The 17,832-nt window shown below is 20.7% G+C and overlaps 1 protein-coding gene and 1 long non-coding RNA gene across 2 annotated transcripts; both read left to right on the top strand.

The window, feature by feature from the left end:
* The first annotated feature begins 2,700 nt into the window (after positions 1 to 2,700).
* Positions 2,701 to 3,344, top strand: LOC135120702 (uncharacterized). The gene is made up of 4 exons (XR_010278698.1): positions 2,701 to 2,747; positions 2,824 to 2,951; positions 3,026 to 3,073; positions 3,268 to 3,344. It is a non-coding gene; the product is annotated as an uncharacterized LOC135120702 (long non-coding RNA).
* A 97-nt stretch (positions 3,345 to 3,441) lies between these two features.
* LOC135120710 (uncharacterized) lies at positions 3,442 to 17,339 on the top strand. The gene is made up of 13 exons (XM_064045051.1): positions 3,442 to 3,544; positions 3,649 to 3,764; positions 4,883 to 4,990; positions 8,270 to 8,359; positions 10,032 to 10,144; positions 10,980 to 11,049; positions 12,535 to 12,631; positions 14,135 to 14,229; positions 15,707 to 15,754; positions 15,803 to 15,892; positions 16,665 to 16,796; positions 17,065 to 17,189; positions 17,274 to 17,339. Exons 3-13 carry the CDS (start codon positions 4,900 to 4,902, stop codon positions 17,337 to 17,339), a joined length of 1,017 nt encoding a protein of 338 aa, XP_063901121.1. The 5' UTR covers positions 3,442 to 3,544; positions 3,649 to 3,764; positions 4,883 to 4,899.
* The last annotated feature ends 493 nt before the right edge of the window (positions 17,340 to 17,832 follow it).

Raw genomic sequence — 17,832 nt, 5'->3', positions numbered from 1 at the left:
GCTGTCATGCACAAACCAAGAAGCGTCCACCACCGTTCTTAGAGAGCGATTTTGTAGTATTTGAAGCCGTTGGCGGCTGTATGGCTTGTATGGTTTTAGAAATGACCTAAGAAAGGTGCTGGTGCAGCTTAGCCAGTCGTTAACCTTGAGGTATATAACCTTATTTCTTCTAGAATTGTCAGGTTTGGTTTAGTGGGGGGCTAGGGTTTGGGGGAGTATCTTCTTGTTATATTGATAAAGCAACATTTGGACCCGTCAACTATTAACCATCGTGTTAAAACCATATCTCAAGCACTGTCAACCAAGATTACATGTTTACAAGCACCGACCAGGCTGTTTCAAACTATAACATAAGGCGGTGTCATCAACGTAATGGCTGAGATTTTTTAGGCAATTATGGTATTCTGGAAATTTAGGCAGAAATAAAGGGGACAGTAAAGAGATTATGGCCCACCCATCTTGATTTGTCTAATAGCGGGCTTCATCGAACTCACTTTAGCAGTAAAGTTTCTACGCTAGGTATGAGTGTATCACTGCAGTTAATTAAGAAGGAAACCTGGCGAAATTTGTTTCAACACTACTTCAGAAATTTTCATACTTTTTAAATCTTATATTAAATTCAATGAGAGCTATTAAAACTAGCGAATGAACTTGTATCAACCGAAGTTTTTAAAAGATTTGAACTAAGGAACTTGGTTGAATAAAGTATGGAAGGAATTTCATATTTTTTCCTTTTTTTATAATCTTTTATTTTATTTATATATTTTCTATTTTTTAAACTTTATTTTATTTATTCACTTTTTTATTTTATTCCGAAAACAAAATTTTAATAGAACAATTCATTTATTGGAGTGCAAATTGATCGAGATTCTTATAATGAAAGTATTGGCGAAACGGCTTATATTTAATAAAGTGAGTAATAAAGGTAATTTTTGGATACCGCGTTGGATTATAAAATAAAGATTTAGTTGAAAGTGAAAATCTTTCAGATCTTTATAACGAAGCGAACCAGCTTAGTGAGACACCAGACGAATTTAAAGCAAAATCGTTTTGAGGTAGTCACAGTGCTGCATTTAATACTTATCTAACTACTTAGTTTAAAAATCCAACAATTTTACAAAAAAAACTAAGTGTGTGTGTGCGGGAGGGGGAGGAAGGAGGTGGGATGGGGCGCTGGCTCTTTGATGAAAATATACCTTTACTAAAACACTATTCTGAAACTAAGCATCTTGTGGCCTAGCCACTCTTGTTCTTATTGTAAAGTTGGTTTTGGTTCTCCTAGAGTCCAGTATTATCATATAAATTTCTACGGTGCTTTTAGTTCTTCACCACATATTTATATTACATTAAAGTCTATAGTATATCTTATTAATCTGTTATATAAAGTACTGTTCTATATTTATTTTCGAGGGCTCCCGGTCTGAAAAATCAACACTTATAACCGTTGCTTAAAAGCTTACAAAACGGGGCATAGTATGCCAATGAACCAAAGAAACATAGCAATAATCTTTATACATTTTTTGTTCAATGTTATTTTTAATCGCTCTTCCGCGTAGTTTCTTCGTTTAGTAAAGTACCTCTTGACTAACGAGTAGAAAAGAACTGGTTAATAGTTAGTTGCTTTGCACTATCCACAAATACTCCGTATATGGGGTTATCTGCATTTTAACATTCCAGCTCACGTTTCTCCAAGCCCTTACTTTTACGGAGATTGGCTTTCTTGAACGTGCTTTATTATCATTAAAACTTAAAATACTGTAGTCTTCATTAGCCTTTTAAAGCTCTAGGCATACTCGTTCTAAAATAAAACCTTTCTAATACTCTTTTTTTAAATCCTTTAACTGATACGAAAGCATATATACGTTTTGAACCTGCCTTGTGTGTAGCAACTGTGAAGTAGGTTTTTGCATAGACTCTTGTTTAAAGATCTACCGTACTCAAAATCGTTTTTAGTTATATAAAAGACATTGATTAAATCTGTGGGAAGATATTTCTCCGTAGATGTTTTCTAGCCAGTTACATTACTATTATCTATATCCCTTTGGCCTATGTAAGTTAATATTCTTTTTCTTTAGCATGGTATTTTTGTCCCTAGAACATAATTTTTGGGTTAATTTTAAAATAATTCGTAAAAGTTTCAAGTTGGGTGTTTATATAGTCAAAGTAAATTTTAAATAAATTTAAAAAGTATAGCACACTTCTTATTTTACAAAAAGAGCTAACAAAATAATATAATAATCAAGTAAACAAATTTGATACCAATAGCCGATATATTAAAAAAACTTAGGTGTAAAATATTAAAACGTTTGCTAACAAGTAGCCTATTCCAGTGGTAATCTATTTAGTAATTTTTTACCACTGCTGGTTTAATGTTTAGGTTCAAGTTCTCATTTTACTTTGCTTTAGTCCTCAAGACAGACTTCATAATTTATAAGATTATCGGTTGATCAAAATTGGAACTCTAATTAACAGTTTAATTGTTATGAACACTAAAATGCGTTTTAATATAATATCTGTTTGTATAAATAACAGAACTATAACTAATAAATTTTAAAAATTAATTATCTATGCGATTCTCTTTTAATAATGCATACATATTAATATATGATTACTTTTTATTGTTCATTTTACTTTCTTTTGGAAGAGTACAATGGCGGGGCACTGAGGTTTGCATTATGCCGGTGAAAAAAAATGTCATGCGTTGGTATTTCTCGTGACGAATATGCCTACTTCTACGCTACCTCAGAGTAAGCGAGAACTGCTTCGCTGTCGCAAAATGTTTTGTGGCATATTTAAATGTTTTTGCTTTTCGATTTTAATCAGAGGGGCAGTTAGTCTCAACGCTGATCCGGAATTCTATGAAAGCGTTTATGCTAAAACAAGTTTAGGTGTGTCTGTGGCCTCCATTGTGTTCATGGGGATTTTGGCTGGCTTCTTTTGCCGCTACCAAAGTACTTCTCTCCCTTTAATAATCCTAATACTTAAATTTTATTATTATTAACTGTTATTATTCTTTTTACTAAAGAGCTTCCTTCGAGTACTGAAGAGTTTATAACCGCTAGGGGTACTCAAGGTTATTAGCTCTTGCTAGTTTTAATAAATAGTTAATAATTTTTTAAGTTCTTGGCAGTTTCCTATTATACTATATTTATTTATAATTAATTGTTTAACTTATATTATTTAATCAGCAGTTTTTTCTGGCTTCTAACTTTATTTAATAGATGGAATTGCAGCTAACTTTTTTGCTTTTATTCTACTGGAATTTAGGACTTTGGCTTATTGCTTATAGCTATTTTGCAACAAGTTTGGGATCTTGGCTCCTTACCTTGCCTGCCAGCTATGCTTTTTTGTACTCTTTGTATTTACCTCAACTATCTTTTTTTTTTTTTTTTACCAAATTCCTCTAAAAAAGAGCTGGTTTACTAGGAACTTTTATGTATTCGATTTCTTGCGCATTTCCTATTATTATTATTGCTTATTTTGGGGAGTTGGCTCAATCACAGTATCCTAACGTCCTTTCTCTCTCCGATTACGCCAAAAACCGGTATACTAAATATAATTAAACGTTTTATAATAAATTTATTTTTATTATAAACTAATTTATAATTTCTAATAGATATTTCGCTAAATTTTTATATTTTTAATAAGATTTGGACTTTTAACGCAGGTCTTAGTTGTTTGTCAAAGTTTGTTCCATACTTCAGTGTCTATTGTCGTTGAATTAAACATAATAACTAAGCTTTGCAAACATGTGCTTCGCATCGGTACTAATCTTTTGAATTCACTATATACAATTTGCTCTTTAGATTTTTTAATCAATTATAAATAATATATACATTTTTAGTCAATATACTAAAAAATAAATTTGTATCTTTTCCTTCATCTTTATTTTAACTTTTAAGCTTTATTTTTTCAAATAGACTTAAAAAGATATATATTTTTATATATATTTCTTTCTCCTTCTTTTTATAAAAATTTTAGTAGATTATATATGAAATTTCCTATACACTATTATGTAACTTAATTTTTAGTCTTTTAGTAAAACTTAAAGTAATTGAATTTTTTCTTCGTCAGTTTTGACTTATCAACTTTATAATTATTTTAATTTATTTTATGCGTTTTTTTTATACTTTAGTTATTTATATTAATTTCATTTTTATTTAAATTTTTTTTATTCTATTTATTTTAGATTAACTTTGGATTTTCTATAAAAACTATTTAGATTTTTTCGAAATGTTGAGATTATATTTATAAATATAAAGTCAATGAGTATACCTATTAATTAACTTTAGTAATTTATAAATTTTAAAATATTTTTTTTTAAATTTTTTATACTAACAGAATATATATATATATACTATTTGGGAATCTACTAAATGTTGAGATTAATCTTATAAACATATATGGTCAACAAGTGTAACTAATTAAATTTGTGTTTATTTCATCAGTTTGTCTATTTACTTATCAACTTTATATTTTTGGCTATAGATATTTTATTTAATTAATTTAATTTTTTTTCAATAATTTTTTAGATAAATTTTGGTTATATATTGTTTTTAATTCAATTTTGAAATTTATTTTATCTCAGTTCTAAATTGTGTTTTATGTTTTTGTAATTATAAAAATTTTAAATTAATTTTATTTAAATGTTTTAAATTTGTTTAATATTTTATACCACATTACTATATAGATTTAAATTTAATTTATAATTATATGTTGTCTTTGTGTTTTTATGTAATAATATAAACCTACTCCTGATTACCATCTCTACAATCACAGTGGGAAACTTCGAAATTAATTTATACATAACTATAAATTGTGTTTTAAGTTTTTATTAATTATAGAAACATATACATTTTATAATTTTTATAAAATAATTTAGATAATTTTTACATTTTAATGCTGATTATCATCTCTGCGACCACGATGGGTTATACTTTTTTTGGTGGCCTCAAAATTTCTATAATGACTGATCGGATTCAAGCTGCGGGTTGGAGAAATTAAAAAGTTTTGATTGCATGTTTTTTTTTTATAATTAAAAATGATTAATTTTAACTTTTTTAAATTTTATTAATTTTAAAACTTTTTTGCAGTTTTTTGAATTACAACTGATTTATAATATTTTGTATAATATATTAATTTCTTTTTTGAATTTTACTTGTTAACCCTAATTTATTATATATATAAAGTTTTTTCATTGTAATTTTTTTATTAATAAAATTTTGTGGTTTATTTTTTTAGTAATTTCTATTGATTTGTGTTTTATTTAATTAAAAATTTATTATATATTAATAATTTAAAATTTGTACTGTTGTATTTCTTTTTATTAATTAACATATTAAAGATTTTAAACTAATAATAAAAAAATAAATTTGTTCTAGAAATTTGAAATGTTTAAATTTATATAATTACAGAGAATTAAAAGATAAATCTGAAACAGAAGTTTAACTTTTTTTTAATATAATAAAACGAATTTTTTTTTACTTTTAAATAATGAATTGAGATTATTAGTTTTGAATATATTTTAATTAAATTTTATTTCGTTTTTAAAATTTATGAAACTTGTTAATTAAAAAATTTATATATATTACAAGTAATTTATTTTTACTTTTTATAATTGGTTTGAGATAAATATAATTATCCATAATAAGTATACTTTAATTATATATACAAGCTTTTTTTATAAGAAAATTAGTTAATTTTAAATTTAATCAGAACAAATTTATTTTATTTTTAATTATTTATTTTATTTTTAATTATTCATTTGAGATTATTATAATATTTTATAGAAGTTTTATTTCTAATATAAATAAAAAGTATTTATTCTATTTTTCATTCATTATTTGAGATTAATATAATTATCGATAATAAAACTTTTGTATACAGTAAAAAAATTACTTACCTTTAAATATAAACAAAACGTATATTTTAAAAATTTGAGATTGGAAGTTTAAAATGCTTTAATAGTGAAAATATTGTATTAAAAATTTATGAAACTCTTAAAAAAATTAATTTTAAAAAAAAGAAGAAAGTTTATTATTTTTTTATAATATAATATAAATAAAACCTAATCTCTATACTTTTGATTAACGTTTTGAAGATTAATAATCTCTAATTTTTATTTTAAAAATTTATATAACCGTTATAAAAAGTTTTTATAGAAATTCAAAAGTTAATTTAATTTAGAAATTATAATTTATTTTAAAAAATTTAATATTTTTATCTTTTAATTGAATTTTGTGATTAAAATTTTTCAGTATTTAATTATTATCGTTAAAATATTTTTTTTAAAAAATTTATTAGTTTTTTAATATAATTTATTATAGAAATGTAGAAAAAAATAATATTTAAAACGTTTTTTATTAATTTCCAATAAATGATTTGAGATTAATAGTTTTAAACATTTTTTGTTTTAAACCTTAAGAAACTTATAAACAAACTAGTAATAATTTTTTTTTTATTAATTTTAAATCATTAATTAAAAGTAGCAAATTATTCGTTTCCTTAATTTTCTATAAAATCTTTTATAAAAAGATTTTTACTTTTACAACAAAATTATTAGTAATTAAAAAAAATTGGAAACTGTTAATCTCAAATTATTATTTAAAAGTAAATAAAATTACATTTTATTTATATTTGAACGTAAATAGTAATTTTTTTTAATTAAAAATTTTTAAATAAACTTTTTTAAAAAGTTTTATAAATTATAAATAGAAAATATTAAAAACTAATTTTAAATTATTAATTTAAAGGAAAAAATAATTTATTCTTATTTTTTTATGAAATTATTTTGAAAAGTTTTATACAAGTTTAAAGGAAGATTATTAGTAATTATAAAAAATTAAAATTATTAACTTCATTATTTCATAGTTATGGAAAATTTAATTTGTGAATTTATAAATTTATTTTATATTAATAAATACTGATTTTAAAAATTTATAAAAAAAAAATTAATTAATATTAATAAAATTTTATATAACCTTAAAATTAAAAAATAAATTATACAAGAGATTTAAGAAAAGTAATACATAATAAAGGCAATAAAATGTTATATTATATTTAAAAAAAGTTTATCAAAATAAATTAAATACTAAATTTAAATACTGAACGTAAAAAAGTAGTAATAAAGGAAAAGTTCCAAAGAATATTATAATAATGAAAGACTTCTTTTCCTATTCGAAGTAGTAATTAAAATTTAGTTATCAATTTTTGTTTACTATAAAAAATGCACAACAATTTTTTTTAATATAAAGGTCTTTATTTTCTAATACTTTTTATATTTATTTAAATATAAATTAGTTATAAATATAACAACTTTAGTTTTCTTTAATAAAATTATTATAAATTGTTAGTAACTTGAAATATATTAATTATAAATTTTTGATTATTTTAGCTTTTTTCAAATTTTTAATTTTTTTAATATCTTTACTACTAATTAATATATTTTTTATGTTTTTAGTTGGGAATATAATATACTTTAATAAAGAAATTCAAAGAAATTATAATAATAATTTTTTTTATTATCAAGAAAGTTGTTAAATTTTAGAAGTTAAAAAATAAGTATGAAATTTTTTAAAATGGAAAGTTCTTTTTAATTTATAGTAAAATTTGTTTTACTGATTTTAATAATTTGAATAGTAATACTATAAAAGTTTTATTTTTACTTAAAGCAAAAATGATTTAATTTTTATTTATCTTTTAAGTAAATTCAATGAAGTAAATCAAAAAATGATTAAATTTTAGAACATTTAGCCAATCAAAAAAACGGTTTTCTTAATGATTACTAAACTTCAGCTAATCAAATAAAACATTGCACGTTAAAAGCAATAACTTTTACTTTTTTAAAAAGATAATATAAGTTTACTAAGTTTATTTTGGGAAACTATTTTTAATAATTTATATAAACTGATTTAATTTTTTACTTAAAATATTTTTATTTTTGTATTTTTTATCAAAAATTTGGTTAAATTTATTTAATTTCATTGAAACAAACACTACTGAATTCTAATTATAACTTTTTTTTATTTTTTTTCTCTGAAAATTCTGATTTGCACCAAAAGTTACAAAGAGACTATTATATACTAAAAAAAATATATATATTTCTTTATTAACAATTTACTTATTATTTATAACTCTATTTATAACTACTATATATTATTTTTTATATAAATATTGATTATAAAAATCTTATTTATTATTATTATCAAATTCAAAAATATTATGAATTATTATAAATATAATTATTAAGAAAAAATTTTATATACTTCAGTCGTACTCGTTTTACTTTCTGTTGTGGCGATGTACACTTTTATTACTTTGAAATTTTCGCTTCAGGAAAAAAATATTAGCCAGTTTTTGGGTTTATAATTTTAAATATAATTTTTAAAAGAAACGTATAAAATTTTATTAGCTTCAAGTTTTTTAAATTGTTTATATTTTTTTTGTTTTTGAAAAACTAATTTTTATACCGTTTTTTGCTGTTTTTAATAAATTCAAGTAAATTTAGTTTATAAATTATGCGTAATTATTTTTTTACTTATAAAATTATTTATATAGTTACAATTCATTAACTACTATTATATATTTTTTGCTAATAATTTTTAAAAAGATGAGTAATAATACTAATTTAAATAAACTTTATTAATTGTTAAAAAGATTTTTTTTTCGCGTTTATAGTGATTTATGATGTGTTGACCACGTTTTTTTATTTGTTGAGCATTTGAAATATTTATAGCAAAAAAGCTACTGTTTGGTACGCACGTGTTGTGAAGACGGAATTTTTATATAGATTTCCGTATTTTATATTTTTGAACTAATTTTATTAAATATTTATAACCTTTAATGATTTAAGTTATATTTTTATAATTAAAGGCTTTATTTTTCGAAAATTTTAGTTTTTACTAGTTAATATTTATAAATAACTTTGGATTTTTTTATTAATTTTTATTGAATTAATTGTGTTTAAAAACTTTTGCAGCTTGCAATAATAATATTACTATTCGCACTAAAGTTACCACACTTTAGTCACTGCTTAATAAATTATTTATAAAAATGATTTTTTCAATTAGTCAAACTGAACTTTTATAGAATTCATAAAAGTTTTTGTGATATACCGGCAAATTATAACTACTTTATTGGTTATTTATTTTTTTTACTTATTGACTAGAAATCATTATTAACAAAACTTGCATTTTGTATTGGTTAAATATACTAAACAAAGTTTTTCGTCTCCCAAGCGGTGTTTGTTTGGTTAAGATTGATTTTAAATGATTAAAAAAAACCTTTTGTTGGTTAGAGAAGACATGACCTTGGTACTATTTAGTATTATTGACTAAAAAGCACGTCATAGAAACGTTGTAATTGTTTTTGCTACGAAAGGACTTGTTATTAATTAAAGTTTACTGGTTTATAATAATTCGTCCGTTTGAAAGTTTAATAAATTTTTAGATTTTTACTAGTTAAAAATGCGATATTTACTAAGTAAATTTTCATGGGTTAAAAATTACAACAAATAATTAATGAATATTATTTACTTTTCTGTTTTGATTGGTATTTTTTAACTAATTCTGTTGGTTTATCGCTTTAACTAAAAGTATTGCTATAATTTTTTCATTGTATTTCTGGCTTACAAATTAACAAAAATATTTAAAAATATTTTTATATCTTTCATATGAATTCAATCTGCAAACGAAATTTTTTATTTAATTTAATATTAAAGTAAAAAGAAGGCACTCAGTTAATTTTTTTATTGTTTGAAAACTATTATTTATTCTCATTTTTATTGGCTAGATAACACATTTTTAATAAATACCTCTATTTGCTAAACTGAGATGTTTTGGTTAAAATATATACTATTTATTTTATTATTTTTTAAATAAAAATTGCAGCTATTTTTTATAGTTTATATATATTTTTTCTTTATACTTTTAGTATTATCTTTCCTCTAATTATTATAAACGTGAAACTTCGATTTTCTGTTTTTTAAGATATTAATATTTTTTTGGCTATTAACTTAAATAATAAACCTTGAGGGGCCAATGAATGGGGCTACTCTTCTCTTTTCGTGATGCCCGTTGCTTTTCTCTGCGTGACACTCTTTTCCGAAAGTTTCTGGCAGAAGGCGTGGGCTTCCGAAAATAAAAAGGTCTTTTATGCTTTTTTTTGTGATATAAAGGATTTTAAAAAGTTTTAATTTTTTATATATTATTTATAGTACTTATGTAGGATATCAGACGTTTACTTTTTACATATTAATATATAGTAAGCTAGAAGTTTTTTATTTCTTTATATTATTAGAAAGTTTTACTTTTTGTCTAAGATTTATAATATTTTAGTAAAACACAAAAAGTTTTCATTCTATTAATTTTTAAAAAGTTTAATTTTTTATTATTTATAAAATTGTTTAATATCAAAAAATTTTATATCTTATTTTTAAAAAGTTTTTTTTAAATATATTGTTTATAGTTTTTTAGTAAAAATTAATTTTTTAATATTATTTTTCCAAAGTTTTACTTTGGTTCTATTAATTATAATTTATTGAAAAATTTTTAGTTCAATAACTTTTACATAATTATAATATTTATTTATATATAATTTTACATCATGATAATGAAAAAAAAAAGTTTTATTTTGATAATTTTTCATCTTATAAAAATAATTAATAATGATATTTAAAAACTTTATATGACTTTATATGATAGGATCATGCTTATTAAAAACTTTTACAACATTATAATAATATTAATTTATAAATATCTTTCAAAACTTAAAAACTTATCACATTATAATAATAATAATTATTTATAAATAATTTTTAAAACTTAATAATAATTTTGCAAGTATCCTTTAAGGCTTAATAGTAATAATATTATACTTAATAACTTTTACAGCATTATGGCAATGATATTAAATTAGTAGCGAATTTTCTCTTCTACTAGTTAACTTAATAGATATTTTTATATTTTATATTTTTAAAACAGATTCTCCGCAGAGGAGCGCTCATTTCTTCGTTGATGAATTTTATTGTTATATTTATTTTTTGTTTGTTTGGTATTTTTTTACTTTTTTTACTTTTTATTATTATTTTGAATTAATAAATTATTTATTTAAAAATAATAATAAAAAATAAATTAAAAAATTAAAAATTACTAAATAAAAACTTTTATTATATATTTAAATATAGAAAAGCGCAGAAAGTTATTATTTCAATTTTTTATAAGCAAACTTTTTAAAACAATTTTATCTTCTGCTTTTTTATTATTATTAGCTTTTCTATATATTCTATAATTATACTCTGCTTATTTTTTTTATTAATTATTATTTAGAATAAAAATTTTACGAATTTTTTGATCTATATTTTTTTGTATTTTCATAAATTTATAAAAATTAATATTTTATTATTATTTTTGTATATCGAATATAAAAATGAACTTATTTTTATTAACTTTTATATATTTTATTATTATATTATTAATTATTAATATCTTGAATATAAAAACTTCAATGAATTTTTTGTTCTACTTTTTATTTATTAGTATTTTTAATAATTTTATTTACTTTTCATGTTTTATTATTATTTTTTTTAAACATTTTTTATTTGTTATGCTTGTTTCTAATGTTTTATATACATTTAATAAATTTTATATATTATATATATAATATTTTGTTATTTTTTTATAAGTATTATCTTGAATATAAAAACTTAAACTAATTTTTTGTTCTGCTTCTGTTTATATCTATTCATCATTTATAATAATAACTATTTTTTTTTCATTTTAGTTGTAATGCTTGTTTGATTGACTTTTATATATATACATTTTAATTTTTTTTTCCATATTTTTCTATTTCTTTTTTTGGTATTTTCGCATATATTATTAACTTTTGTATAGTTATTTATAAATAAAAATATTTTAATTATTTTTTTGTTATGCTTTTATCAGTAATTTATATAGTTTTATGTATTTTTATATAGTAATATATATTTAACTCTTTTATTTTTTATTGTTATATATCAATTAATAAAAATATAATTTATTATATGATATGCTTTTTTATAAGTATTTTTATACAAAGTTATTATTCATTATATATTAATTATTTTTTTTATTTTTATTTTTATTTTTACTTTTTATTGTTATTTATAGAAATTTGTATATTTTCTATTTTATAAAAATATAAAAAATTATAACTTATTGTTGTGATGCTTTTTTAAAGTATTTTGTATAATATAAATAACAATTAAATATATTTTATCAAAATTTTTAAATTTTATTAATTTTTTGTTATAAACTAATAAAATAATTATAACTTTTTATTATTGTTACGCTTTTTTATAATTTTTCTATAATTTTCTTAATTTTTTACATTTTTAATTAAATATTTTAACTTTATAATTTTTTTATTGTTATTAATAATAAATTATTTATAACTTATTATTATTGTTATACTTCTTGTAGTATTTTATATAATTTTAATAAATATTCATATATTTTTTATTATTTTCATAATTATTATTATATATCCTTAAACGTGAAGGACTTTTTGGACTTTTGAGTGGACGTACCGATGCAAATACCAATGAAATATTGAGAGTGTTCTACATTATAAATTCAGAATACGAGCCCCACAAAACGTATTATCTTTTTTCAAAATTTCATTATAAATTATATATAAACTTTTTTTTTATAATTTATTTTTTTTATTATGAATTATTTATATTAGGTTTAAAGAGAAAAAATTCAGTAAAAAATATTTTTTTTCTAGTTTTTTTATTATCTTTTTTATAGAAATTTATTATTATCTTACAAAAAGAAAAAAATTTGGTAAAAACTATACTTTTTTTTAATTTCATAATTTATTATATTTTTATATTTTATTAATATTATATAAAAGAAAATAGTTTAGTTTTTTTGATATTTATAAACTATTTTATATTAATACAATTATATTCTAAAAAGAAAAAAATTTATTAAAAATTTTTTTTATTTTTTTTAATAATTTATTAATTTTTTATATTAGAAATAAATTTTTTTAATTTTTTATTTTTGTAATTTATAATTTATTAATATTTAATTAAAATTTACGATTATGTAACATTTAAAAATTTTGTTTGTTTATAATTTTTTTATAAAATAGCAAAGAAATAAATAGTAATAATTTTTTTTTAATTTTTATATACTCTTTGTATAGCTGTTTATTACTATTTATAGAATTGCTGTTATGGATCAAAAGCATTAACTGGTGTATTTTTAGTGTATTAATTTTTTAAGCTTTTTCTATATCCGTATTACTTTTTATTTATTTATTTATTATTATTATTGTGGTTATCATTATAATTACTTATCATTATTACTATCTAATCGTTACTTTAACCATTTTACTATTTTTTACATGTTTTTACTATTATAATCGTTTTTGGTATTAATTGTGCTAATTGATAATTTTTATTGCTATTAAAAATTTTTATATGCAAATTATTCTTTAAACTGCTACTAAATGTTAAATAAATTGACTAAATTAATTAACTGCTAGACGATATATTATTTTTATTGTTTGTTTTATCTTTGACGTAAAATTGGTAGAATCTAAGATCAACAATTATTCATTGGTGGTTTTTGATTTTATCCTTTTTTTTTTATATTTATTACTAATAGTATTAAGAACTACAAAAAATATTATAGTTTTAAATATTTACTTTATTATTATTATTAATATTATATTTAAAAAAAAATGAGAAATCTATAACTTTTTATTAAAAGTTAATATATATATTTATATGTTACATAATTTTTAAGTAGATTTACTATTTTATTAATATATTATACATATATTAAGTTTTTACAGTTTTTTTTTATAACTTAAGCAAAGTTAATAATATGTTAATATATTTCTACGTATAAATATAAATAAGTGTGAAATGGTTTATTTTTTTTATTAGCTTTCAAGTTGATTTAAAACTTTTTAGGTAGAAGTTATTTTATATACTTATAAATTAACACTTATTATATTATAACTGTTTTTTTTTTTTACACATAAACTTTTGAGTATATTTATATATATTTATTAAAAGTTTAGTATATATTAAAATATTTTCTACATATGCATTTTCATTTTTTTTTTACTTTGTATTCATTAGCGGCTTCGTTGTAAAGTCTTTTATGGGACTTTTGCTCGTCGTTTCTGCTTTTATTATGGGAACTTCTGCACTGGATAGTTTGCAGAATGGAATTGGTATGTATTGGTTATGCTTCTTATAATATAATATTAATTATTGTTTTTTCCTTCTTTTTTATTAACCAATAAGATTTTGCATATTTTATTTATTAATTTTTATATTCTTTAAATTATTGAATTATTGCTTTTATGTTTATTACTTTTTTTAGCCACTTTTATGTAATATAATATTTTTTAGCTTTTGTACTACAATTTTACTAATAGTAAATAATAAAGTTATTTTTTGGAATTTCACAGTTTTTTTTTTATTTGTAGAAATATAGGCATCCTTTCTTTTGTTTCAATTATAGTGTATTGCTTTTAAAAATATATAAAAAAAAGCTGCAGTAAAATTCTATTTTCTATTTAATATTTTTTTTAAACCATCTTTCTGTATCGCTTTAAAAATAGTGAATAAGCTTACTGGTGACTTCGATGTTACCAATCGGCAGCATTTACAAAAGAGCTAAAAATTGGAGACTGTCGCTTATTGGTCAGTTCGTTCCCACCTTAGTACCTACCATAAATAATAATACATTTTGGGCTTGCGATTGACTAAATCAACGTAGATATTTTATAAACCTTTTAAAATTAAAAAAAAATTGTATCCTGCAGACTTTATTTTTCTTAAAGAAAGTTGGTAATGATATTAATTTATTTGGAATTGGTACCAAACAATTACATTTGCTTTTTAAAATTAATAAAGAATTAAAACCCTTTTCATACCGCGTGTGAGGATGAACACGAGGCTTTATGAAATACATGTTATTTTATTATTAACTCATAAATTAAATAATCAAATTACTTCGTTTATTATTATTATTATTTATTTTACTTTTTTTATATTTCAATAAAGACTTTTTTCTTGTAAGTTATATATTGAGCCGCATAAAAAATAGTTTATACTTTTTTAATATCGAAAAGAGTTTCGTTAGAAAAAAAATTTTGTTAGTAAACAGGTTTGAAAGAATACAATTTCTTTGCCTTTTTTTTAATAATTTTTTTTAATGTTTGTTAGTTTGGTTTTATTATAACTTTTTTTTATTTATAAAAAATTGCAGTTTTAAGAATTATATAAATTTATAATTACTTATAATAAATTCATTATTACAATTTTTTATTTATCTAAATTTAATTTTTTGGGCTATTTACTTACTTTTCTTATTTTAATTAAAATACACATTCCTATAAAAAAAAATTCTGGCCTTTTTCATATTGAAAATATCGAACTTACCTGGTCCTTACTTAAAATTTTTACTTAATAAGATTTGTAGTACTTCTTAAAGAATGTTTTAGAGAAAAGGGGGTAACGCTGTGAAAATTTATTATATCCATTAATACTGCTAATGAAGCTCTGTAATTACAATATAAGAATACTTTTTATAAATAGCATACTTATACTTCTATCCTTTGGAGTGTTGATATTAATAATAAATATAATACAATTATTATCAATCATCTTTTACACTAAGTTTAAGTTGTATGATTGCCATAGTCGCTTCGATTTCTGGCGTGCTGTCTCCTCGCCTTCCTCCCCGCGCTAGTTTTTATGCATCACGTGCGTTACTGCTTGTTTTCAACATCCCATTAGTCGTTCTTGCCAGCTGTGACCTTAACGCGCTGGATTTGTTTGCTGTTTCTAATATACTGGCCACCATGACGGCGTTTCCCATTGGCTTAGGTTTTTATATTTAGACTTTTTCGTAAGTTTTATGGAGAAATAAATTTAATTTAGTAATAATATTGATTATATTAATGAAGTAGAGCTTTACTTATAAATAAATTTATTTTTATAAAAGCTATAAAGATAAATTTATTATAGCGTTATTTAACATTCAAAAAAGTTTAAAATTTATTTCTAATTATTCATATTACAAAAAAACTTTTTATTTTTCAAAGCTTATTAGTTATATTTGTATTAATAATGTAACTATATTTATATATTATATAAATAATTAGTAAAACAACTAAATAATCTTTTTTATAAAAAGTTCATTACAAGGGTTTTTAACAGTTATAATGATATTGTTATAGAAAAACTTATAAAAAATAATATATTATTTGTTATTTACAGCTTTTTTACATTATTATATGATAATATTGTTATTAGTAAGCAGTCAAAACTTTTATATAACTTTTTTGCTGAAGTAATAGAAATATTTTGTATAAGAACTATAAAACAGCGTGCTATTTTTTAATAAGTGAGAGGCTTAATTTATTAGCTTTTGATATAATACTGATAATACTATAATAACATTGGTTATAGTATCCAAAAGTTGTTAAACGCCTTAAGAGGCTTACACCTCATAAAGCGAATAGTAAACTCCATTTAGTTTCATTTTCAACTGTGATGGCATTATAAATTTTTTTTGATGTATTTATTGTATATAAATAATATAAATAGTACAATCATTACCATGAAATTTTTTTTTTGTAATTATTTATGTTTACAGGAATATTTACAAAGCTTAAGTTTTCTATGTATATTACGGATTGTGTGCCTTTTCTTTCCTTTTGCTTGTCTCTATTGAGCACTATGGTTTATGCTTGCTGCGTTGAATGGAAAAAAGAAGTTGCTTTTGGAGGTGCTTGAAGCTTATATATATATAATTTTTATACATTTATTATATTTGTTTATTGAAATTATTTTCTTTACTAATATTTAATATATTTTTTCAACATTAAATTTATATTAATTTTTTTATTATTTATTTATAATATTCATTTGATATATATTTTAAAATAATTATTTTCATATAATAATAATTTTGTATGTTTTTGTTTTTTGTAAATTGCTTTTTTTAATATATATAATTACTAATTTACGTAACCACTATGTTTTATTGTTGACAGTCAACTTATTAAGGGGCTTGAGAAAAGCCCTTTATGGTAACGAGTATAGTTGGAAGTTTTACGCTGTGAGTTTCTTCTCTTCAATTTTAGCCACCGCGCTGCTCTCTTTTATTAATTACCTTCGGGTATTATCCCTATTCTTATTAAGATTTATTTTTTATTTTCAATTAAATGAGTAGTTTTAATAATTGCTTCATTTTTTGGTTTAGTTGAGAAAGTTTTTTATAAATTTCACAAGAATCGTTTTGAAGTCGTCAAAATCTTCAGCTAAATAAAATTGATTTATTTTTACCTTTTTCTTTTTTATATTTTATGTTAACTTGTTTACGAAAATATTAAAATCCAAATCTTGGTAAGCTCAAGCTCTGCCACATTTGCCGGGAAGTTGTGTCATTTTTTAAATTTTAATGCCTACTGAATTTTTTAATTTTAATTATCTTTGAAGGATAAATAAAACATAAAGTGTGCATGCAGAGATCCGGGGGAGCGGGTGACACGTTAATTTTTTAACTAGTTTTTTAAAAACTTAAATCCCAAATGCACCTGTTTGGCTTTAATTTTAATATGTATATATATAATTTTTTTTGCGGTAAAAACATTAAAAATAATCATTAAAAATATTGTACTTTACCTCATTAAAATTGTTAAAAGAAGGCGCAAAGGAGTTTATTTTTTGACCACTAAAAGTGAGAAACTTTAACCCAATAGGTTTTTTGTTTAGCGTAAATATTGTTACTGTTTAAAAATAACTGACTTTTTTGAAATCAC

This window comes from Zophobas morio, unplaced genomic scaffold, assembly GCF_036711695.1.
Source record: "Zophobas morio isolate AGI-343-1 ecotype UQ-CSIRO unplaced genomic scaffold, CSIRO_AGI_Zmor_V1 ptg000412l, whole genome shotgun sequence".
Lineage (NCBI taxonomy): Eukaryota > Metazoa > Arthropoda > Insecta > Coleoptera > Tenebrionidae > Zophobas > Zophobas morio.
The sequence above is the reverse complement of the archived record's forward strand: the minus strand, read 5'-3'. Positions and strand labels throughout refer to the sequence as shown.